The sequence below is a fragment of the Cololabis saira genome, chromosome 5, assembly GCF_033807715.1.
Source record: "Cololabis saira isolate AMF1-May2022 chromosome 5, fColSai1.1, whole genome shotgun sequence".
Classification (NCBI taxonomy): Eukaryota; Metazoa; Chordata; class Actinopteri; order Beloniformes; family Belonidae; genus Cololabis; species Cololabis saira.
Window position 1 is genome coordinate 45,780,251 of NC_084591.1, and position 24,354 is coordinate 45,804,604.

The 24,354-nt window shown below is 42.1% G+C and overlaps 2 protein-coding genes across 2 annotated transcripts; both read right to left on the reverse strand.

Moving 5' to 3' along the window:
* Positions 1–437: 437 nt before the first annotated feature.
* On the reverse strand, positions 438–10,215 carry fem1b (fem-1 homolog b). The gene is made up of 2 exons (XM_061722270.1): positions 9,542–10,215; positions 438–4,123 (listed from the first exon to the last, which is right to left on the reverse strand). The coding sequence occupies exons 1-2, from the start codon at positions 9,787–9,789 to the stop codon at positions 2,488–2,490; spliced, it is 1,884 nt and encodes a 627-aa protein (XP_061578254.1). The 5' UTR covers positions 9,790–10,215; the 3' UTR covers positions 438–2,487.
* A 1,567-nt stretch (positions 10,216–11,782) lies between these two features.
* ska1 (spindle and kinetochore associated complex subunit 1) lies at positions 11,783–24,173 on the reverse strand. Its single transcript, XM_061722712.1, has 7 exons — positions 23,930–24,173; positions 20,157–20,242; positions 19,953–20,068; positions 18,614–18,708; positions 18,122–18,259; positions 16,148–16,317; positions 11,783–13,573 (listed from the first exon to the last, which is right to left on the reverse strand). The coding sequence occupies exons 2-7, from the start codon at positions 20,236–20,238 to the stop codon at positions 13,425–13,427; spliced, it is 750 nt and encodes a 249-aa protein (XP_061578696.1). The 5' UTR covers positions 20,239–20,242; positions 23,930–24,173; the 3' UTR covers positions 11,783–13,424.
* Between the last annotated feature and the right edge of the window lie 181 nt (positions 24,174–24,354).

A 24,354-nucleotide genomic window follows, 5' to 3' on the forward strand; every position in this document is an offset into this window, starting at 1 on the left:
ATAATGCAATTAGGTCAACACAAACAGCAGCTACTCTGTATTCTTTAACAGCTTACATCTGAAGAAATGCTGCCAAACTAATTATTTTTACAGGCCTCACGGCCTATTTTTTTCTCTTTACAAGTTCCTTGTTTGGATGAGCGGTTTTTCATGGATATTTCTCTTCATCATCATATTCAAATTGATATACTTCAGGGAGGAGTCAAGGAGTATTTTGTTCCCGTGTCCACGTTCATTGTCACATTGATTGTGATGTTCAAATGAAACGTCCGTTGATTTGGGCGTAGGCACAGTTTTAAAAATCAGATTTTTTTTTGCATTGGCAAGATTTACAGCAAGGATTCACGATGAAAGCCACGCACTCTGCACATGAGGCTCCTGGAGAGGAAGTTCCCACCCGATCCCGGTTACTGCAACCAAGAAAGGTGCAGAAAAAATTGATTTCAATTTCTTTTTATTTTGCATACAAACAAAAGAAACTGATGAAAATGGAGATAATCTGTGGTGGCGGCCATCTAAAACATCTTCAACATTTTACTTTTTTAAACTTTCAATATTCTTCCCAAAATAAAACGCTTTATCCGATTAGCAATCCCCCTCCTCACACACACACACACACACACACACACACCAGGTTGCAGCAGACACACAAGACGGTCCTTAATCTCTCCAAAAACATTAATAATAAACCCAGAAATCATCATCACCCTGAGGACCCAAAACATCTTTGATTAACATTTTTTCAGCCTAAAACAACTGATTTAATAATCCAGGTTTGGCTTTGGTGACAATACTTTTTGCAGACAATTGGTTCATTTTTTAAATGTATTTTATGAGATTTAGTTACATTAAACAGATAGACCTGAAACATTCCTGTAAATGGCCCTATTGCATGTTGCAGCACGGTGAAGGCTGTTGGTAGTCGGGGCCGGTGGCTCACCAACCATAGTCAGAAAAACCGTCAAATCAAAGTCACTAGAACTTAAAAGGAGCATGAGGCAGGATAGAGGCAGGATTTATGAAAAAAATTTGTACGTTAGTTTTCTAGTAATAATGTCAGGTGAAGCGTTCCAAACCAAAAAGAATGAGCCCTCTAGTGTATCTCTCCATTGCCTTGAACAGGCTGTGTGCTGCAAAATATGCTGCAATTCTGGGCCCGAATTTCCCGCGCTGTCCTGCGGATGTGACGTCACATGACGCTGCATGCGCGTTCTCGACGGCGCACGAGTAAACATTGGATACGCGTTTGAGTCATGGAGGCAGCTTCAACTTGAATTGGGACTGAAAACAGATGCTGACATGGCTCATTTCCTACTGACCAGGTAAGATAACATTGTAAGTCTGATTTAGAGCTTGATTTGAACGGCGCTCCCGTAGAACTGGGCGATATATCGAGATTTTAATATATATCGATATATTTTCAAACGCGATATGGTACGAGACAATATCGTTTACGGTATATCGATTTAAAAAAAAAAAAAAAAAAGTATGATTTTGATATAGCTTATTTTGTGACAAATTTACTTGAATGTTTTATTTGAGATTTGCACAAATGTTTTGTTATTTGCACAACTGTCAACCTCAGTGGAAAAGCCGCCTGTTACTGTCTACATTGTATTAATTGCACAGTGTATTTTAATTTAATTGTTATGCAGGAAAGGGATATTTATTTTATTTTATTCAACAAGCATTTTTATTCTATATATGCAGGCAGGTTATTTTTATTTCATTCGTTTTATACATTTTGATATTGTGCAGACCTCTGTTAATAAAGGAACCTGTGTGACATTTGGCACGAGGCTTTGTATTAAAACTGACTGTTTTTTTAAGGGTTTGCCTCAGAAAAAAATGAAGCTAGCATAGATGCTATGCTATAATGCTTTGGGGGAAACCCCAATTATGGCACAGAAAAAATATTGATACATAGAGTATCGCCATTTAGCTAGAAAATATTGAGATATGACTTTTGGTCCATATCGCCCAGCCCTACGCTCCCGTGCCGGCTTCGCTGTTGACTGCAGGAACCCAGACGGTCGTCGTGGCGCTAATGAGTCTCATTTCTTATTCTAGCCTCATGCTCCTTTAACCAGAAACCTGCTCATTAGCATCAATGATTCAAACAGTAGAACAATAGAATAAGAATAATAATAACAGCTTCTTTTTCATTTTCTAAACAGTCCAATCTTTGTATTCCAGTAAAAATAAAACAAGTAAAAACAGTTAATTATAAAAGTCAAATCAGGTGAGAGTTGGGGGTTCTGGGATATTGCAGGAGTTTGGTTTCTCTACTCGTTCAGGTCATCTCTCCTTCATCCAGTTCTTACACTGGGAGGGAGTTTTCGCTGCTGCTACTTTCGGAATTTAAAAAAAAAAACTTGCTCAAAAAAGGTCCAAACCCTCAGCACCGTTGGGATTAGTTAGAAAACTCAAAAAGTATTCATTAAAAAGGCAAGATGTACAAGTTCGTGTCTGTGGAGCGTCCTGGTTTCAGTGGAACTCCACAAACTCCTCCAGAGTTTTGGGGATCTGGTTGCGGTAGGTGATCTGGTGCTGGCGGACGGCGCGGGCCGCCAGACACTTCAGGCTCATCTTCATCTGCGTCTTCAGTAGGATCTCGGACACGCCGGTGGTGCTCTTGTCCAGCGGCGTCTTCTTCTGCTTGTTGGTCATGTCGGTGTGGGCGCCGGCCTCCACCAGGCTGATGATGATGGCGTGCAGCGTGAGGAAGTCGCTGATGGGCCTGTTGTACTGCACGATGACGTGCAGCGGCGTGTTGCCTTCGTGGTCCACGGCGTTGACCGGCGCGCCGCAGTCCAGGAGCAGCTTGGTGACCTGCGCGTTGGGGAAGCTGCAGACGTCGTTGGTGTGGAAGTCGTCGACCGGTGTGCTGGAGCTGATGGCCAGGTGGAGCAGGGAGGCGCCGTCGCGCGAGCGCGGGTCCTGCTGGATCAGGTCGTAAATGTGCTTGTTGATCCTCGCGCGTTCCTCTTCGATGCACGTGGTCTTTGTGGAGATGCAGCCTAAGTAGAGAAAGGTAAAAATGTTCGACTCGAAGTTGTCCAAGGCCTGCGGGAGCTCCAGTTCGGCCGCTGCCTCCACTCTGGCCATGCTGCGTTCGATCTCTAGGACGCTGCAGCCCAACACCTGCTCCACCGCGGCGGCGGGAACAAGCTCCTTCAGGTGCACCATCTGGGAGAAGACCTGGGCGAAGCGGAGCAGGTCTTTGTGCGTGTTCCGGTTCCCTTTCTGGCGAAGGCGCAGCGCGTGAAGCCACAGTTTGATGCACTGTTCAAACTCCATGTTGTCAGCGTACACGGCACCTCTGTATATGATGGGATGCGAAACGTCGATGTTGTCGGAGCCCAGAATGCGCTCTCGGATCATCAGCCCCTCCATGTGCAGGGCGTCCCGGTCCACCCGGATGGCCTCCAGCTGCTGGAGCGTCAAACACTCGCTGCGCCCGCCGTAGGCCTCGATTGGCGGCAGCAGTTCCTTCCTGACGACGCTGTCAGGGTCGCGGTAGCGCTCCGTCATAGCCATGTGCAGGTAGTGGTACGTCTTCTGCACGTCGTAGTTCTCCCTGTCGTTGGCAAACGATGCCCCTAGCAGCTCCAGAGACTCGATTCTGCTGCGGAGGTCACAGTCGGCGTGAGCGAGCAGCAGCTCCACCACGTCGGCCTTGCAGCTCTCTGCCGCCACCTTCAGTGGCGTCATGCTGTGTCCGTTCATCACTATTGCGGCCTGACGGCTCATAAGCTCCTTAACGATTTCCAGGTGACCCGCCTCGGCTGCAAAGTGCAGGGCGGTGGCCCCACAGTGGGCCTTGGCATTGGGGTCCGCACCTTGCTCCAGCAGGAATTTGACAACGTCCGTGTGGCCCTTGTAGGCGGCAATCATCAGGCAGGTGTTGTTGAACTTGTTGGTGATGCTGATGTCGGCATTGTGGTCCACTAGGTAGCGGACGATGTCCAGCCGCCCGTCGAAGCAGGCGGCGCGCAGCGGAGTGGAGTTGGTGATGGTCCGGTGGTTCACGTTGGCTTGGTGACTCACCAGGAGCCGCACCACCTCGAAGTGTCCCGCTCCGGCTGCACACCATAGCGCCGTGGCCCCGTCAATCACATAGCTGTGGACACAGAAAAGACACGTCGTTATAAACACCACCGCTCTGACCATCACGAGGCTCGCAGCTACAAGACTGAACACACCAGTTGATGTCAGCTGAGGAATTTATGGACAAACAGTCAAAACATCTGCTGAAAACTTTTTATGTTGTTCTCAATCTGGTCACATGATCGGAATTTGGGGCTGATCACAGAATGATCAGTATCCGATATAAATTATCAGATTTTTTTTTTTTTTCATTTCATTAAATCACATCATTTACAACTAGATAACAAAAAAATGCAGGATATTAATTTTGATCACTTACTTTGCAAAGAAATGTATACTTTTATTTTGGAAGAACGATTCCCCTCCATCTTATAAGACTTTCGTAAATCAACTCACAGCATTTCTACCCTTAGAAAAACTAACCTTGGAAAAATATAATCGTGGCCATCAATTTCTTTCTTTTTTTACCTTGTCTGCACACATATTAATGATTGATACCATGCCGGTAAAAACCAAAGGCATATATATGTGCATTATTACTATATTTAATATATATACATATATATACGCATACATATGCGTACACATACAAACCCAGTGATGATTTTTTTTTTTTTTTTTTGGAGGGTGAATTTTGGTTCCCATTATTCTCTGGTTTAGAGAACTTCATTTTCCGCTGAATGCTGTCATTTACTTTATGTATCTGTAGGTATTTGAGTTTTGATGCCCCTATTGTTATTTACTGATGTTATTTTCCATATTTTTATTAACTCACTTTTTTTTTCCAGTTTATCTATTTTATTTATTTATTTTTTGTGTATGTTTAGTGCTTTTTTTTGGGGGGGGGGGGTAGGCGGGAGTAGGCATGCATGCACAAAAGAAAATTGTAAGACCTACCGTCATCAAGGCTGTATCTGATTGCCTTTCTTTTGTGAAATAAAAAGATATTTAAAAAAATGACATCATTAATTTATTTAACATCTATCAACAAGTTTAATTCTTAATTACTTTTTTATTATATGCAATAATACCAAAAAAATATTTTGTCTTGGCAGCTCTCATAGTTTTCCTGATAAAATCGCCATCTCTCTCTTAACACCTGGACAGACACCTGTAATTGTAGCTGACGTCCCCGACCCCCCAGTCTGGTCTTCAGCAGGAGGGTCCCCCCTTATGATCCAGGTCCTGGTCCAGGTTTTTTCCTCCTAAAGGGGAGTTTTTATTGCCACTGTTTGGCTTAAGGCTTTTCTCCCACTAGGGGAGTTTTTACCTGCCATTGTTTATGTAATAATTGCTCGGGGGTTTATGTTCTGGATCTCTGGAAAGCGTCTAGAGACAACATCTGTTGTATTAGACGCTATACAAATAAAATTGAATTAGAAAGATGGCAGGTCGCGCATCGAGTGACTTGGTGTCAAAAAAGAAAACGACCTCGAACTAATAAATTCAATAAAAACTGCAATTCTAAAAAAGCTGGAGGCCAAGTATGAATCTGATTCAGTGCGCAAATTAATGTGAAAGTGCACTTTCCTCGACCCTCGTTACCGCGGAGGATATGAGACTGATGATAACGCACTGGCTGAAATCAAGGCTGAATTCCAGGCTGAGATCGTGAACTTAGAGGGGCAACACCAGCAGCAGTGGAATCAGAATCCTAGAGACAGAGCACGACCTGAACCCCCACGAAAAAAGATGTCTCTGGGAATAAACCTCCTGCAAAAACCACCCGCTGCAGCGCCAAGTGTACTTTTAAACGGTCTAGGAGTAAAGCCTGATTTACGGTTCCGTGTTACACCAACGCAGAGCCTACGCCGTAGGCTACGCCGTCGATTTAACGCAGAACCATAAATCAGGCTTTACGGTAATGTAAAGTGCGCCTGCCAAATCCTGTCAGTGATCTTAATTGATTTGTGCGCGACTGTTGTATTTGCACTTTTTTTTGTGGATTTGCCAAGTATTGGATCAGGATTTGGTATTGGCTGATTCTCAATGAAATGACTCAAGAAACAAAAAAAAGAAAATGGGACGGGTACATTCCTCCTCCCATATAACAACAAACCAATGATCTAGTTTAGCCACATGTTCTTATTGCTCCATGACCTCTGCTGGCAGTGTTTTACAACAGTTGGCACCTCCAGGGAAATGTCTGTAGCAATATGAAAATCAAAGTCCTTTACTGGAATTTTGAGCTGACTGTAGAGCAGGGGTCGGCAGTCCCGTCCTCAAGGGCACTGGCCTGCATGTTTAATATTGAATCAACACGGGGGGGCGGAGTTTGAAGCCGAGGATGTAGGACGCGTCTCCACACTGCTCCTGAGTTAGTGACAAATATTTGTACATTTATTCCTGCAGAATACAACTTATTTGCTCGACCAGCTGTCTGAAGAGGTTAATGAAAGGTTTAGGTCGAATTTGGGAAACTTGAGCCTGAAATGACGTCGAACCGATCGAATAAGGACTCTAAGAGCAGGCCGCAGCAAGCTGACAACACACAAGGAGTGGGGAAAACTCGAAAAAACCTACCCCCATACCAAAGTTCCAAACAGAAATACAAATGGGAAACGGAGAAAAGAAAATTATTAGTAAATTATATCACATATTCTTATCTATGAATGTACATAACTCCCTACAGATTAGGCAGAGATGGGAAGCAGAAACGAACATGGTCATATCACATGACACCTGGAAGGAGGTGTGCACTGAGGTACACCTGCTCACAAATTTAAATTCACGGAGGGAATTTAAATGGAAAATAATCACTAGATTCTTCAGAACGCCAGCAATAATATCCAAAATGGGCCCGACACATCCCAGCTCATGTTGGAGGAATTGTGGGACACACATTGCCAATCACACCCATATATTCTGGCTATGTCCTAAATTAAGAGTATTCTGGAGAGAGGTATTTGATGCCCTCTAAGAGGTTTTCCTACAGGATATCCCACAAGACCCCACAGTGGCACTGCTGGGACTAATACCCAAAAACCTGGACGGGGGGGGCCAAGAAATACCTTTTAAGTATATTATTTACTGCAGCCTTGAAGTGCAGAACTATCAGATAGCTGAAACCAGACCCTCCACATACAATATATGGATGCAAAAAGTATGGGACCTCTATCAAATGGAGTCTCTATCAAATCACTTACTTATTAAGGCTCCAAAAGTGTCATAGCTTTATTAACACAATGAGGTCTATTACCCAATGTTGCTCGGCCCACCTGCCTAATTCTTACTGTATTCCCTCTATACACATCTTTTATACACATGCCAATTTTTCCTAGAGTAAATATGGTGCCTGTTTTTCTATACACACCGTTGTACCTTGGAGTGGACAATTATTATTATTGATTTTACAATTTATTTATTTTTAATGGGTTTGTTATTATATACGTATATTTTGGAGTGAATAATTATGTTGTTGTTTTCTCTTGTTTTATTTGCTTAATACCTAAGTATAATGTGTACAAATGTTGTATGCAGCTGAAAAAGAAAGAAGAAAATGTATGTGGTGTATTGTTGTTGAAAAGAAACTAAATAAAAATGAAGTTCCAAAACTTGCACGGTACATCAGTAATAATGTTGCCGTCTAGGCTAAAGCAGCTGCTGATCAGCGGTGGAGTCAGTCTGCTCTTTCCAAAGTCACCACTTCTGCGAGCTAAAGGGCAATATTTTACTCACGTCAGACTGAAAATACACGCAAAAAATAATGAACTTCTTCATGTTAGACATTCTTGACAAGACAGAACCTTTAAAAGGGGACCTATTATGAAAAACAGGTTTTTTTTCTTGCTTTAACATATATAAAGTGGTCTCCCCTCAGCCTGCCAACTCAGAGAAGGAGGAAAGCAACCTAAATTCTGCAGTGTCTGTACAGCCGCCCGGATGAGCCATCTAGTGTGATGTGGATCTACGAGCCGCTCAGATTCGGCGCATTTTCGTTACATAACCAAAATGCAAACCTCTGCCACAATAAAACCGTGTAACTGCATGTGAGCGTCCGACTATCGTAGCACTGCGTGACATTGGACGCTCTCTGTCCATGTCCCTCCAGCAGCTGCCACTTTATTGAGGTTTTTGTAGTGAAATGAGGAGGAATCATAGAGATAACTTCTCATTTCAACTAACTGGATCAGCCGTTCCTCACCCATGACTGTTTCCTACAGCGCTTTCAACCGGCTTTCAACGCAAGTGACAGGAAGAAAATAGAAGCAGGGCGTCCGACAAATGTTCAGCTCAAAACGGCGCGGCACGCCGTGCTGCGCAGCGCTGCGTTGCTGCGGCCAGTTAGGACAGTCCAATAGAAAATAAATAAATGGAATTGATTTTGTCGCTGACGCTCGCATGCATAAAGCCTGGATTATGGTTCTGCGTTACACTAACGCAGAGCCTACGCCGTAGGGTACGCCGTAGCCTACGGTGTGTGTCGCCGCGTACCCTACACCGTAGGCTCTGTGTTGGTGTAATGCAGAACCATAAATCAGCCTCAACTCCGCCGGCCAGAGCTTCCACCATTTTTTCATAGCGGTGTACAGGCTGAATTATGGTTCTGCGTCAAATCGACGCCGTGCCTACGCCGCAGGTTGCGCCGTGTTGCACACCCCGCTGCAGCCTACGCCGTAGCCTGACGTGCACCTCCCAGAAATTGTAACTACGCGTCGAGGCGACGCAGACCAAATGCAGACCGAGGGGGTTGTGATTGGTTCGTTTGGTAGCAACGAATTTCCGGTTTGAAGCAGTAGTGAACTTTCAGCACTCTGTTCTTCGTGTATGTGTGATTTTTTTTTGTTTTGGTTTTTTGCACAATAGTTGTCCTTATCTCTTTGATTCACTGTGACCGGAAAAGTCGGATAAACCATTCAGGAAAAGATTGCGACCCCCTAGCGGTCGCGGGGGATATTGCACGGCGGCGAAATGGAGTGACGGAGAAGTCTGAAGGGCTCACGACGGCGTCACGGCGACGGCGTAGGCTTTGCGTTGGTGTAGTGCAGAACCATGATTCAGGCTTTAAATCGACACAGAGCCTACGGTGTAGGGTACGCGGCGACACGCACTGTAGGCTACGGTGTGCGTCGCTGCCTACCCTACGCCGTAGGCTCTGCGTTGGTGTAACGCGGAACCATAATTCAGCCTTAACTCTGCCGGCCGGAGCTTCCGCCATTTTTTCCGTAGCGGTGTATCGCGTCATTCAGGCAGCCAATCAGCACAGAGCCTCATTATCATAGCCCCGCCCACTCAGAATCCCGCATAGATAATGAGGTTAGAGAATGGGAAGATAAAGACATGGCTCAGAGGCTGAATTTCTAATTTATATAGAAAAAAACAATCAAAAACTTGTTTTAAGGCATTCAAGGCCTGTTTAAAATACACATTAAACGCCATAACAGGTCCCCTTTACCAGCACATTTCCACCATGTCTCTCGCACATACATACCCGTCGAAGCGAACGGTGCCGGTCTGCTCCGGGTCCACCTTGTAGTGGTCCAACAGCAGCCGCACCACCTTGTCGTGTCCGTTCCTGGCGGCGATGATGAGCGGCGTGGACCTCTGCCCGGCCAGGTGGGTCACGTAGCTCAGCAGGTAGCGGGTCTCGCAGTCGGAGTGGTTGAGCAGCAGCGCGGCCAGGGTCAGGACCCGGCCCTCGCAGGCGGCCTTGTACACGTAGCCGGCCAGAGACTCCATGTGAGGCCGGCGGGCAGCGGCCCGAACCCCCGCTCCCCTCGCAGCTGACGCCCCCGCGGTCCGGTCCGCAGCAGGAGCCGGCCTCCCATTAAAATGTTCACTGGACGGCCAGGGTCACATGAATGAAAGGGCGGGTTTTCTCTCTGCCTGCAAGACTTGTCTACGAATACGTTCACGCGGTTACGAACTTAGTTTCTTAGTAAGTTTAACCGTCGGTCAGCCTGGAGGCAGCGACGAGCCGCTCCGCAGCGGCACTAACAAGCATCACGTTCACGCTGTAACACTGATGGTTTTAATCTTATACCTGATTGTGAGCGAAAACCACTCACGTCGCGGGTTTGGAGCTAAAGACTTAAAGAGGCATCAAGGATTTAAAGGACGAAAACGGGTGATTTCACCTCTTCCCACTAACTGATTTCCCGGAAGTTGACGTTCAACGCGAAAGTTCCTCCGGCTGGAACTTTCTCCAGCAGTTTGGTTCCTTCCGGGGTTTTTCCGGTTCCTTACGTAAACGGCACCATAATTCATGCATGAATTCATGTTATATCAGCAGAGAACAAGGTAGTGCCGAAAAACAATATATATCCCCCCTCCCAAAAATAAGTAAAATAGAGAAACATTTTCTCATTAAAAAAAAAACTAATTTTACATTTTTCAAATAACATATTTGAACCATTTTTCAGACAATAAAATAACATTTGAACCATTTTTCAGACAATAAAATAACTGAAAAAATCTGAAAAATGGTTCAAATATGTTATTTTGTTACTTGAAATTTTTTTAATATGTTTATGTAAAATATGCTTGGTTGATGAGAAAATATGTTTCTCTATTTTTCTTATTTTTGCTGATATAACATGAATTACTCCTATGTGGGACCTCCTAAGTTCTTATATTTGGCCATCAGAGAAAATTAAATATATTATATTTGGTGCCTAACTGTTTCCCAAGTATATTAGTGCGTGTATGAATAAATAAATGAGACGTAAAACGTAAATTTCTTTGTAGAAAGGCGATTTATGAAAATAAGTCCATTTGCTTGTATTAGTTGGCGGGGGAACCGAAGTTTACCCAACACTTCTTCCATCTCAGCACATTGTAAAAAGATTCAAAAGAAATATCGATTCAAAATGTACTTTTTTATTCTGCAAATTCAGAAACAATGACTCACTTAATTCTGGATGTGCCCCATTGTTTAAACTTTTTCGAGTGATATGTGTAATTTTGTGTCTGAAAGCATTGGAACTGATTTCAAATTATTTTGGAAGGATGTGTTGTTTGGTGTTTTTGACCATGTAACGATTAGAACAAAGCCAAAAGAAACATTATTAATTTGTTGATCATACCTGCAAAATTCCACATCCACAAATCCAAATTCTTACACGAAAAAACTTTTTTTTACTTTTCATTGTGAATTCAATCAGTATCTGGACTCTTAAGTTTTCTACAAATTCAAAAGCAATCAAAACCATAAATGTATGTAAATGTTTTGGCTTTTTGTTATAATTTCATCCCCCCTGGCTGGTTATAATGTGTTGTGCTTTTTGTTTTGTATTTTATTTGATTTATATTCTTTTTATGTTATAGTTCAACTTGACATTGCATAATGTGAAGATAGCCTATGTAATCATTGTACTTTTTTCCAAAAAAAAAAAAAAAACTTCTTCCACCTCAGTATTTCGGAAACATCATTATTATTATTTTTTTTATTATTTTTTTTTTTAAATGAGGGGAGTTTTTCTTGCCACTGTTTGGCTTAAACCTTTTTCTACCGCTAGGGGAGTTTGTTTTGTTTTTTAACTTGTAATAGTTTCTTTAACATTTGCACGGGAGTCTCTGAAGTCTCCGAGACAATTTGTGTTGTTATAGATGCACACTAAAATTGGATTGAATTAGATTTAATCCGATTATGATTTATTTAATTTATTGACACAATAAATGATGACATTGTAGCAGGATGAAGCACGACTCCAGAAGTTGGTCAACAAGCCTTTATTCCAGACCATTTGTGAAAATAGTTGACTTTCAATCATCATGCTTGGACATTGTTTATGTTGGCCCCCAGGGGTCAGTATTGGGATTTAAAACTCTTTTTTTCAATACATAAATGACATAGCCTATGCAAAGTATCAAAAGTACCACAATTTGTTCTGTTTGCTGATGATACAAATATTTTCTTTGAAGGGGAGAATTTACAGCAGCTTATGGAGGAAATCACCTCAGAACTGATGTAAATAAACTATCTTTAAATTTGGACAAAAAGTTTTTGTTATTGGCGAAATTGTAAGGGGAACTGTGATTTAAACGTCGGGGTAGAAGGTGTATATATAGACAGAGTTAATCAAAGTTTCTGGGTGTGATGATCGACCACAAGATCTGTTGGAAACCTCACATTCTACATGTCCAAGCTAATTTATCCACAAGTATCTCAGTCCTCAGTAAAGCTAAATATCTATTGAATACAGAATGACATGTTGTATATTGCTCACTTATTTTGCCATGTTTTAATTATTGTGCTGTTGGCTTATTAATCATGTTGGTGTTCTCCTACAGCAGGGGGCGGCAACCCAAAATGTTGAAAGAGCCATATTGGACCAAAAACACAAAAAACAAATATGTCTGGAGCCGCAAAAAATGAAAAGTCAACACATGCTGCATGTATCTATATTAGTTATAACTGGGGAGAGATTTTTTTCATTTTGCACTTCAAGAAAAAAGTTGAAATGTCGAGAAAAAAGGCAAAATGTCGAGATTAATGTTGAAGTACAAACTCGAGGAAAAAATCGAAATGTCGAGAAAAAAGTCTAAATGTCGAGAAAGTCAAAATTTTGAGAAAAATGTCAGAATGTCGAGATTAATGTTGAAGTACAATCTCGAGAAAAAGGTCTAAATGTCGAGGAAAAGGTCTAAATGTCGAGGAAAAAGGTCTAAATGTAGAGGAAAAAGGTCTAAATGTCGAGGAAACAAAGTCAACATTTCGAGAAAAAGGTCGACATTTTGAGATTAAAAAGGCAAGGAAAAGGAGAAAAAAAGAAGAAAAAAGAAAGAGGAAAAAAAAGGCCAAACATTTTTTTTTAAACTCCAGGAGCCACTAGGGCGGCGCTAAAGAGCCGCATGCGGCTCTAGAGTCGCGGGCTGCCGACATCTGGTATAGCCATTGGCTGAGCTGACTCTCGAACAAAATAATACAGCTCATATGAGTTATGCTGTAATGGATGTGAAATTAAACAATACAAACCCAAGCTATTTGTGAACCAGGCTGTAAATATGTTTATAAAAACTGCTTTAAACATGGGCTGTTTAATTAGGGCCCGAGCACTGACAGTGATAGTGGTGGTAGTGAAGCATTTTAGCCTGCCACCTGCTGCTAAACACAAGACAGGAATATAGAATACAAAGGCAAGTTTTCTTTCCATTACAAAGTTCAGATTCAGACAACAGAACAATATAAAGAGTATATGTTTAGACATTCTTAAGAATAGACTAAAACAACTGAAGAAGAAAACTGTTTCAAAATTATACCTGGAAAGATCATCTTACTTTTATATTATTTTAGTTTGTACACACTCATTTCTCCATAAAGAGATGCAGTTCAGTGTTCCAGATACACAAACATCAGTTGCCAATAATGTTCTTCACAGGAGAAGGTAGCGGGTGAGCCCTCCCCCTCGGAGCTCCCGGAGACGCTGGCAGTGTCGCAGCATGTTCAGGATGCCCTGGAAGCGCTTGTCCACTTTCATCTGCGTGAATTCACGAATGTCCTCATCCACGACGAAAAACTGACCTGCAAAACATTCCAACCAAACAGTGAGAAAAGAAGTGTCTCTAGTGCTCTTCTCTATCCTGCCTCGTTTCCACTTATATTTGTGCACTTGAAGGATATGTTAATAGTAGCTGTGTAACGATACACTAATCTCACGATACGGTACGATACACAATATTGAGGTCACGATAACGATACAATATTATAGCAGTATTTTTTCAACAACCTTGAATGAGGAACATATGACTGGAAAAAAATTGTCTTTTATTTGAAAGACACAAAATGCTGTGCATTTGCCCTATTGTTAGTTTGTAATGCTTTATAACTGTTTAAGTTTTAAAGAGAAAACCAGGCCAACCATTTTCCACAAACTGAACTAAAAGTAAATGTCAGGTTTGCATTATGATCTGCAGTTTCATACAAGTACAAATATTTTGCCACAAACTGAATAGTATGTATGAATAGGCCTGGGACGATAATCAATAAATCAATTAATCGCACGATAAATGAAAATGGACTCGATAATTTTTCCGGCCTCGATAAATGGCCATATGCACGCATATTTGTTTTCTTCGTCTCCGGCCTCCAAACACACTGGATGACAAGAGGGCTCACTCTGTGCATCGGTCTTAGCCCCTGGGCGCGTTTGTTCCTTAGCGGAAAAAAATGAACGGAGTGAACCATCTTGTCAATCATTCAGACTATTTGTATCTGTGGGGGGAGGCGGAGCCTCGGGTTGAATCCCCCGAGTTGAATCCCCCGGGCAGGCTGCGCGGACCCCACCCGTTCACCTCTTAACGGTTTCACGCCCTCTTGAACTCTCTCTTCAACTTTCCCTTAAGGTACTTGTCGACTATCGGTCTCGTGCCGGTATTTAGCCTTAGATGGAGTTTACCACCCGCTTTGGGCTGCATTCCCAAACAACCCGACTCCGAGAAGACCGGACCCCGGCGCGACGGGGGCCGTTACCGGCCTCACACCGTCCACGGGCTGAGCCTCGATCAGAAGGACTCAGGCCCCCGACCGACCGGTCTTCCGTACGCCACATTTCCCACGCTTGCCGCTCGGACGGGGATTCGGCGCTGAGCTCTTCCCTCTTCGCTCGCCGCTACTGAGGGAATCCTTGTTAGTTTCTTTTCCTCCGCTTAGTAGTATGCTTAAATTCAGCGGGTTGTCTTGTCTGATCTGAGGTCGTAGGTGAAGAAAAAGGAGAGCGCGGGTGGAGAGGAGAGAGGCGGTGGCCGTCTCCCTCCAGCCCGAGCTTAGTGCTCGGGTGATTGCCGGGCGCACCGGCGCAGCGAGGGGACGAGCCGGAGCTCCGTCACCCCACGCGTTGCGCCAAGATCCCCAAGTGGGAGCGTGCGTCCGCCTCCGCCGGCCTTCGCAGGCGCAGTGGTGCGCGGGCAGCGCGGATCCAGAGTCCACCGGCAGCCGCGCCCACCGCGCAAGCGGGGGGCTCGACGGAGACGGCACTCCCTGTACCTCTCACCCCCGCGGGTGAGAGCTACTGTTTGGGGGGTGGCGGTTTCTGCGAGGGATGCGGGGGTACCCGGGCGGGTCCCGCACGTCGCGACCGGGCGTCGCGACCGGGCGTCCCGACGGTCTGCACTTGGGGGCACGAAGGCTCGAACCCCCGTTTGCTTGTTTTGCATATTTAAAAGTTCTCCAATGTCAAATAAAGGTTTAACTATTACATTTGAAAGGGTGTACTTGCATTATTATGATATATTAACATTACATAAGTGCTTATTTTGGTCTCGACAATGTTGACAATAATATCGTTTATCGTCAATAATTTGTGGGACAATATATCGTCCAGCAAAATTTGTTATCGTCCCAGGCCTATGTATGAATTGACTTTTTTCTTTTCCAGAAATTTAACAACTAAAATTAAATAAAAATAAATAAATACATACAATTTTACGGAGTGATACGCCACAGTACGGCACTAGGTGCTGTGTTGATGTTCTAAAATCCTACACTGTTGAGGGACATTAAAGTACACTGGAACTCAGCAGAAGTTGTCCCCGTGTTTATCCTACTCACCACCCCAAAAAGGTTTAATTCAATAAGGTAAGGCTTAACTCTACACCAGCCTTACATAAGTAAAAGTTCAGAGCTCAAAACCCCCAAGAGTCCCGTGATCGGGACCAAAACGGTACTAGTTTCTTCTGAGCGGAGGAAGATTTCTGTCTGCGGGTCGAGGCGTGGTCGGATGCGCGTTACTAGTCAACACAATAGATTAATATTAATAATCCAATATCGTGATACAGTTTGTCACCTCCACAACACGTATCGTGACGTTTTTGTATCGCGAAATTTCGTGGCACGATATATTGTTACACCCCTAGTGATTAACAAGCCTCAACCACATTTAACCACCCCGAACCACCCAGATCACAACCAGAACCACCCCAAATACAATCAAAACCACCAGAACCACCATGAACCACCCCCAACACAACCAGGGGGTGTGGTTCCTTAACAACCCCCAACACAACCAGCACCACCTCAGACAGACGGTGCAGGACGGTGCTCTGATGGCCATTAGTGGAGGAGAACAGCTGCTTATTGTGCCATGTGTGTGCAGAATACCTTTAGTGTCTTTGGTCTCCTGCTCTTTGAAGCGCGACTGCAGCTTCCGCGAGTGATTGGTCAGCGTTTTCATGGACTGGTGGAGGATGTTGTACTTGGCTGTTACAGTGGTGTTAAGGCATTTCACCACAGCATTGAGCTGGTCATATGATACACGTCCTCTCATGTACCTAATGAATGCACACACAAAAAAAAAGCTTTCATCTTTTGACAAAAAAATAGCCTCACACATTAAACTACATTTCGAGGGCCGTAGAACATAACCTCCTATCTGCAAAATTGTCTGACTGGTGTTTTTCACTTTAGATGACATCACAAGGTGGGCTGCACCTAATCAGCCTGTCTGTACGTTATTTCCACCCATATAGGTATCCTTAAAACAAAATAGCATTCTACAGTTTTTTGTGTTTCCCCAAAAAAGTGAAATTTTCAGATAGGAGGTTATGTTCTTCGGCCCTTGATTTGTAACATTAAGAAGTTGAACTAGGGATGGGAATCAAGAACCGGTTCTCAAAGACAACCAGCTGCCAGTAGTTAGATTCTGTGGAATCATTAACCCACCTGCCTAACGATTCTGTTTATAGGTTCTGCCAGTGTTTGATACATTTGCGTAGACTGTATATAACAATGGACAAAGCATTCGATGGTCCATGTGACCTAGAGGGCTGCATTGGGGTTGGGTCCCGCCGGGTCCCGCGGGACCCAACCCTCGCGGGATCGGGCGGTTTGAATTTTGCTGCGGGCGGGAGCGGGCGGACAAAAAAAAAAAAAAAACACTGTGGAATGGGGATGTAGTCTAGCAACCAGATGGAAATCAATGACGTGTAAAAGAACCTCAAACAAGGTCTTTACAAAACAAAGACAAAGCAAGGCCAGTCAGATATTTGGAGAAACTGCATTTAGTGAGCGCATGTTGGAAGAGAGACGCACAGGATTGGGAACGCAGTCAGTCAGCAGCATTATCTTCCTCCACAGCAATGAAATGGCTAAGCAATTCCTTTGTTAAATTACAGTAATTCGTTTCATTCATTAACATTGTTTATTATTGTTAGTGTTATTTGAGCCACTCACAACCTACTCTCGTTGCTATAACCACAATCACATAATTGATGCGTGTGCAAAAGGCGAGTTTTGCGGGAGCGGGCGGGAGAGGATGTAAACACTGCGGGACCGGGCGGTAATGGTCAGAAATGCAGCGGGAGCGGGATGAAGAAAACAGTCCAGCGCAGGGCTCTAATGTGACCCATTGGTTTGTGAACTCCACCTGAGGCAGGACCTCTCCAACTGAGTTTTTACCTGCCATTGTTTATTTAATAATTGCTCTGGATCTCTGGAAAGCACCTGGAGACAATTTGCGCTACCCCTTGAAAGTGAACAAGAGTTAACCACCTAACTTCCAATTTGAACCCAACCTGGAAATCACAAAAAATGCAGTTCCTCAGCTAGAGGATTGCTCCAACTGATCCATTGACATCCATTTAAAAATGTTGAACTTGACAGTAAAAATCTGCATATTTGCCATCTGGTAAAAAAAAAAAAAAAAGTTTTGGTCACCATAGTTAGATTCCTCATCCATGTCAAGTGTCAGGGAGGATGAAAATGTTTTGTTCCACGTTAAATGATTTAACATAAAGCAATAACTTTATTTAGAAATATTATTCATATTTATAAACCAGAGAGCAGCGACTGCCAGCGTTCGCTCACCGAATTGCCATTCTGATGCTCTATAACCAAATAAATATTTCAGATCGCTTTAAACATTCTTTTAGGTTGGAATTATACTTGACCTCTGCGAAGCCTCAAAATATGCTTGTCACACGTTTATCAGTTCAGTCTGAATGTGTTTGAAGCTAAAATTCAACAGTAAAAGTGAACTTTTACTGTAGAGTTTCTTTTGTTTTCATTTCACCAAAAACTATTCTGCAGCATTTCCGTGTAATCCAGTAACATCGTCCCATATGAAAGGAAACTTACTGAGGGATGCTCTCAAACTCTGCCATGGTGACAAACTCCATCTCTTTGACGACGGTCTTGCTGGTCTTTTTAACCGTCTCTGCTTGAGGTTGCTGAGTATCTGCTGCGTCGCTCTGCTTCGTTGTGGCTTCGTTCCCACTGGAAGATGAAGGATCAGTGACTAAATTACAGCTGCAAGATGATTTCTTAGAGAAAAGAACAAATCCTGCATCTCTATAGAACACACATTTCTAGGCAATTCAGTCCAGTTTTAAAGGTAAAAAAAAAAGTTTTATTGTTGGCTTTGTCTTGATCACCACCATGCCCTTTTGCTATTTGGCACACTAGACCTTACTACACTTGGCTGTGCAGCCACACTGACCAACTATGGATCAAGGGACTTGGCCAGAGGTCAATAATCAAACTCTTGTGCCCATAGACATTTAAGTTTCCATTTACAGAACTGTCCTTCCAGTTATCTGTCTAAAACTTCAAGTAAATTAAGCTTCTCACTTGACCAGGTCTTTCTTCCTGGGAATGTGGAGAGGTATGTTGCCCTTCATGTGGTGGACGGTCTTCAGAGATCTCTGGTAGGACTCATCAATGTCCTGAAATGGAAACATAAAAAAAAGCTTCATAAATTTAGAAGAAACAGACCAGAGGAAAACAGCCTACTAATGGAGGCGACTTCATCTGACACTGCAAAAGGACAGTGCTTGTCATGATTCATTCAGAAAGTAATGCTGAACTTGAGATCGTGACCAGGTCTCCTAACCGTCGTAGCCGTCGTAGCCGTCTCTACAAAACAACACTGAAAATGGCCTTGCCGGTATGGGAGTTTTACAATGTCCGAAAAGGACAACAAATTTGCAGTTTGCAAGGTGTGTCCAAAGGAGAAACCCCAGGGAGGAATGTTACAAAAGAATTTCAACAACACGAAGCTGATAAGACATTTGAAAGTTTTTCACACGAGTGAGTATATCGAGTTGTCAAAGTTGGCTGCCACTAAAAAGGAGCAACGCCGCCAACTCCGCTGAATGTAACAGAGACATATAAACAACAGCAAGAAAAATAAAGAACTAAGGTAATGAATTCATATGCTTTGCTCATCAGCCGCTCTCTGTTGTAGAAGACATCGGATTTAGGAGCTGCTTGGATCTGTACGGAAGAGTATTAGGGCCATGGAGTAGAAAAAATATTTGAGAGGGGAAGATTTTTTTTATTGTGCACTTCGAGAAAAAAGTCAAAATGTTGAGATTAATGTTGAAATACAATTTCAAGAATAAAGTCAAAATTTTGCGAATAAAGTCAAAATTTTCTCAACATTTCAACTTTATTCTCGACATTTAGACTTTTTTCTCGAAATTGTACTTCAACATTAATCTCGACAATTCGACTTTTTTCTCAACATTTCGACTTTTTTTCTCAAAGTGCACAATGAAAAAAAAAATATTCGTCTAAAATATTATTTTTATTTTTCTCATGCCTGGCCCTAATACTCTTCCGTAGATCTGCGGTACGCGCTGCCGTGTCGTAAATATTTCACTGATAAATGTCCGCTGAGTTTGTGGGCCAACAGTCCGATATGAACTATGGACTGTATGATTATAAGAACAGTTGAGGCCTTGGCTCAGCTTTGATTCCCAGTTCTGGGCGCCATGTCCATGTATAAATTGTTCTGGGATCATGTTCTGGGTTTGTGGAAAGCACCTAGAGACAACTTGTACTGTAATAGACTATATAAAATTGAATTGAATTATGATGTGATGTCATTTAGCAACTTTCCTTGATGAGGAATTAGCAACACTACCCAAAACCCACAATAGAAGAGCTTATGTTAAAGATTCTGTACCTGGAGATCCTTCAGATGCTTTTTCTGTTCATTAACACATTCTTCAAAATCCTCCAGAAGTTTCGTGATGGCAAAAAGCTCCAGTTCCAGTTTCTTTACCTTATGTTGAGGTAATTCTAAATGTGGAAAAAACAGAACACATTTGTAAGCTATAGTATATACACAACTTTAGTCTTATATTACATGCCAAAGGGAAACTCATACCAATCACGGACAAATCCAACATGCGTTGAACCAGTGATATTTTGTCAGAAACATGTTGGCTGATATCTTCCAGGTCACCCATTTTTCTGTAACAGTGAAAAGTTAGATACAAGATAAAAATAAATCCATGATGGGGATGTCAGGCGTTGCTGTTATACAGCTTATCTAAATCACATCCAGTCAGCTGACATAAGGAGGAAGATCTTCCTCATAAAATCTTGATGACAGTAAATCTAAAATAACAATGAAAGCAGCAGGTTTGTTGAATTTAGTTTTAACAAAAAGTTACTTAAATCAATTTCACTTTGCAATCGCGACCAAGCAATACAGTTCAAAAATTACACACAGAATGCACATATCCCCCAACCGTAGACATCATTTAATCCTACTCTCACCCACGTGCCTTAAATGCAAGATAGAAATTGGTTCCCTAACTCATTGTTTTTGGTCATGTCGTAAACTGCAGGTGTATTGGTCTGATGTGCTTTCTGAAATAGAAAAGATATTGGGTTTAAAACTGGAGATGGACCCCGTATCTCCAGTACTTACATGTAAGGTCTAATGGCCTTACTCGTGTTCTCGCGGGATGTCCAGGCCTGCCGTTGCCTAGCGACCGATACACTTTTTGTTAGCTGTGTTCCAAATCGCCCCCTATACCCTATATAGTGCACTACATAGGGTGCACGCCATTTTGTAGTGCTGTTCCAATTCTCTTCACTACTTTTCGTCCACTACCTCGTTCACTATAAAATACCCACAATGCACCGCAAAAGTTAGTGTACAAGCCATGTACCCTACTTTTTACTCCCGTATACCACAATGCAATGCGGTCATGTTTTGTCTGAGGAGAAGAAGAAAAAGAAGAAGAAAAAATGGCAGCCGAACAGGAGGCGGGGGAGCGCGGGAGCTCTTTACTCACTTATAAATGTAAGTTCACAATTTGCGACTTGTTATAAAAGTATATGCTTGTCTGTTATTTTCAAAAGGGACAGATGATGATGTTGAGGGCCTGATTAAGCTGCGTATGCAGCATAACAGGCTCTTCTCGGGGCGGCGTAACGCCGCGTTTCATGGATGGGAGTAAGCAAACAAATTTCAGTGATAGCTTTATGTTTTTCCTTAGTGGATTTTATCTTGTCAAATTATGCTGGTCCTAACCTCGAATTACCTGTGTAAATATGTGCATTGTACTCTGTAAATCGTGACAAAAGATGTAGGGAAATCTAACAATTATGAGGTTGGATGTTATTAAACCATGGTAAAGAAACAACATGCACATCCACTCACCCTGTTTATAAGCATCTAAGAGCCATCGCATAAAACGTCATGCTTAATTAAATTACACTTGCATGGGAGCCCCTATGGTGTGCAGACCTTTTTCTTATTTTTCGTTGACATGTTATACAATTTAAACAGTAACACGTAGGTATATTTAATATTGTATTTGATGGATGCATGAAATAAATACTTTTCTTGTATTTCTTAGGGTTGTCCTGAAAGAAATGGGGCTGGAGGGGGTGATATCCCCAGCCAGGGCTGGGAAGAAATGGGAAAATTAAAAAAAAAAAAAACTTACAAGGTAAGATTTGTCTCTTTGTAAAAAACATTCTTAACTTGTAATACGTTTGCTTTGTGTTTTACAGTTGCTGTCATCTCCAGCTCCCTCCAGAATGATTCCCTTGGGTGGAGAAGACTGTTCTTAAGACCTTTTTATTGAAGCTTTTTTCAAAGTAATAAATAATGAATTAAAATTTTTTATTGAATTCATATTTGTCTTTCCTGGTTGAAATGTTCCTTTTATGAGTTTAAGTTTGTTTTAAGGTATATAAATACAGGATGCTGCAGGTATTTTAGATGATTTATCAGTTAATTGCGTACATTATTTATTACTATTCAATGGTACAATGGTGATTCATTACTCTAACATTTTTTATTTATTTGTTTTAAAATGTTGCAGTGGAAAGCCGAAATGATATATTCAAATGTACAGTTACTCACAAGCAGTACTCGAGTTGAGGGGGGATGATGGGGGATGGCATCCCCCCTGAAATAAAAACGGTCAAAATCACCCCCCTTTCCATCCCTTATGTCATTTCATCAATTAATGTGGTTTTACTGGAATTTCAACATTTAGTCATCGCCAGAAAAATAACTTATTTGACAATTTTCACCTGTTTCAAGTAAATCTTCACTTGAAATAAGTAGGAAAATCTGCCAGTGGGACAAGATTTATCTTGTCATTACAAGCAATAAAATCTTGTTCCACATGCAGATTTTTCTACTTATTTTAAGTGAAAATCTTACTGAAACAGGAGAAAATTTTTGTTTTTTCCAGTGATGAGTCTTGTTTTAAGTGTAATGAGATTTTTTTCTTTAATAAAATGAGACATTTTAACTAGAAATAAGACAAATATTCTTGTTAAGATTGTGAGTTTTTGCAGTGATCCATGTTACTTATCCTGTGAAGGACAGAGTCATATTGATAAGTTCAGAAAAGTGTTTTTTATTGTGTTTTGATGTATTTCATGTAAGCCCAGTGGATATTTAAAGCTTACAGAAGGCTGCATTTAACTGCTGCTATGTCATTCCTGCAGTATTTCTGCAGGTGTTTTGGTCACTGCTATTATTTGTAATATATTATATTATTTGTAATCAGCACAAATTATCTGTCCCCATATGATAAAATCCACCATCCCCCCTGATTTTATTTTACAACTCGAGTACTGCTCACAAGCCAATTCCCTGTCAGGATATGAGAAACCATTAAACACTCCTAACAAACTGAAATTACAGAAGTATTGTTGCAAGTACTCGAACGAATTAATCAATGATAACCGCAGTTGGTGATTAATGTAATAACTGGTTAATTAGTAATTTAATTTAACTCGTGTTAAATATAAATACATTGGTAATTTGAGACTTTTATAACTTTGAGTTGATGTAACTGGAGTTACATCAACAAGCAGGAGTTGTGCAAAAAGCACCCAAACAACCACAGGAATCATATTTCTTAGATGTATCAAAGCAATCGTCGGTTAAATGCCAGCAGCCAGTAGCTAACGGTACCGTCGGACGGTACCGTCGGACGTACTAAATAGGTTTTAGCTCGTGCAATGTCGTGAGCAGTTATAGCTGAGGATTGGAACACACAACAGTAGTTGACAAAAGCACACTTCTACACCATTCATTTTCAACAATTTATTGACACAGAAGTATCAGATCCCGGAGCATGGTTCGGAGTGTTTACATGTTGCATGTCGCGTCCGCTACGTCACAGGAACATCCGGCGCATTTACTGACGCGAACACGTTAAAAAAATTTACGTTGTAGTGTCCGAAATCTCCTCTGGTCATCCCCTACATAGTGCACTACGTAGTGCACTATGTAGTGTACACTATGTAGGGAGTAGGGAGTGAGTGAACGAGTGGACGATTTGGAACACAGCTTGGCTCCTGCTCATTTGTTTTCGTCCGTTTTTTTTTTCAAAGTTTAACACACATTCTAAAACAGACCATTTCTATAAAGTTTGGGAGCCCTACTTGAACTATGTAGAGACTGATGTCTCTAATATCATGGATTTTCTTGACTGGTCATACTGTACATTTTTTATTGTAACCCAGGGTATTATTTATATGGATCTGAGCTAGTGTTCTTTTTTTTTTTGTTGGTTCTGTTTGTTTGCCTGTTTTGGTTGTTATTCTACGTATACATTCTTTACTTGTAAAAGTGAAAAAATTAATAAAAATATTGTTTAAAAAAAAAAAGTTACTTACACAGACGAGCCTTTACTGAGGTAACCGACGATTCACAGTGATGACTGTCTGCTGCAGTAACAGATAACAGACCAGGGACGACCCCCTACCAGAGAAACTGTCGGTTCACAGCGAAGGCGGTTACTGACGTTACTCTGCAAACAACACACAGTTAAAGACAATAAAGTCTTCCGTCTGTGATTCAGTCACTTCAGTCTTTAGTCACAGATCTGAATCTGTGACGCCGCAGCTGCCGTGCCGCCGCTTTTCAAACGGAACTTCTTTTTCTTCTTCTTTGGAGTTTTACGGCAGCTTGCATCCAACTAGTTGCACTGCTGCCACCTTCTGGTCACAAAAAATGAAATAAACTCCGCCTCCCCCTCCCACTCAATACTCTCAAAATATTACCACTTTATCCTCGTAATATTATGACTTTATTCTCGTAA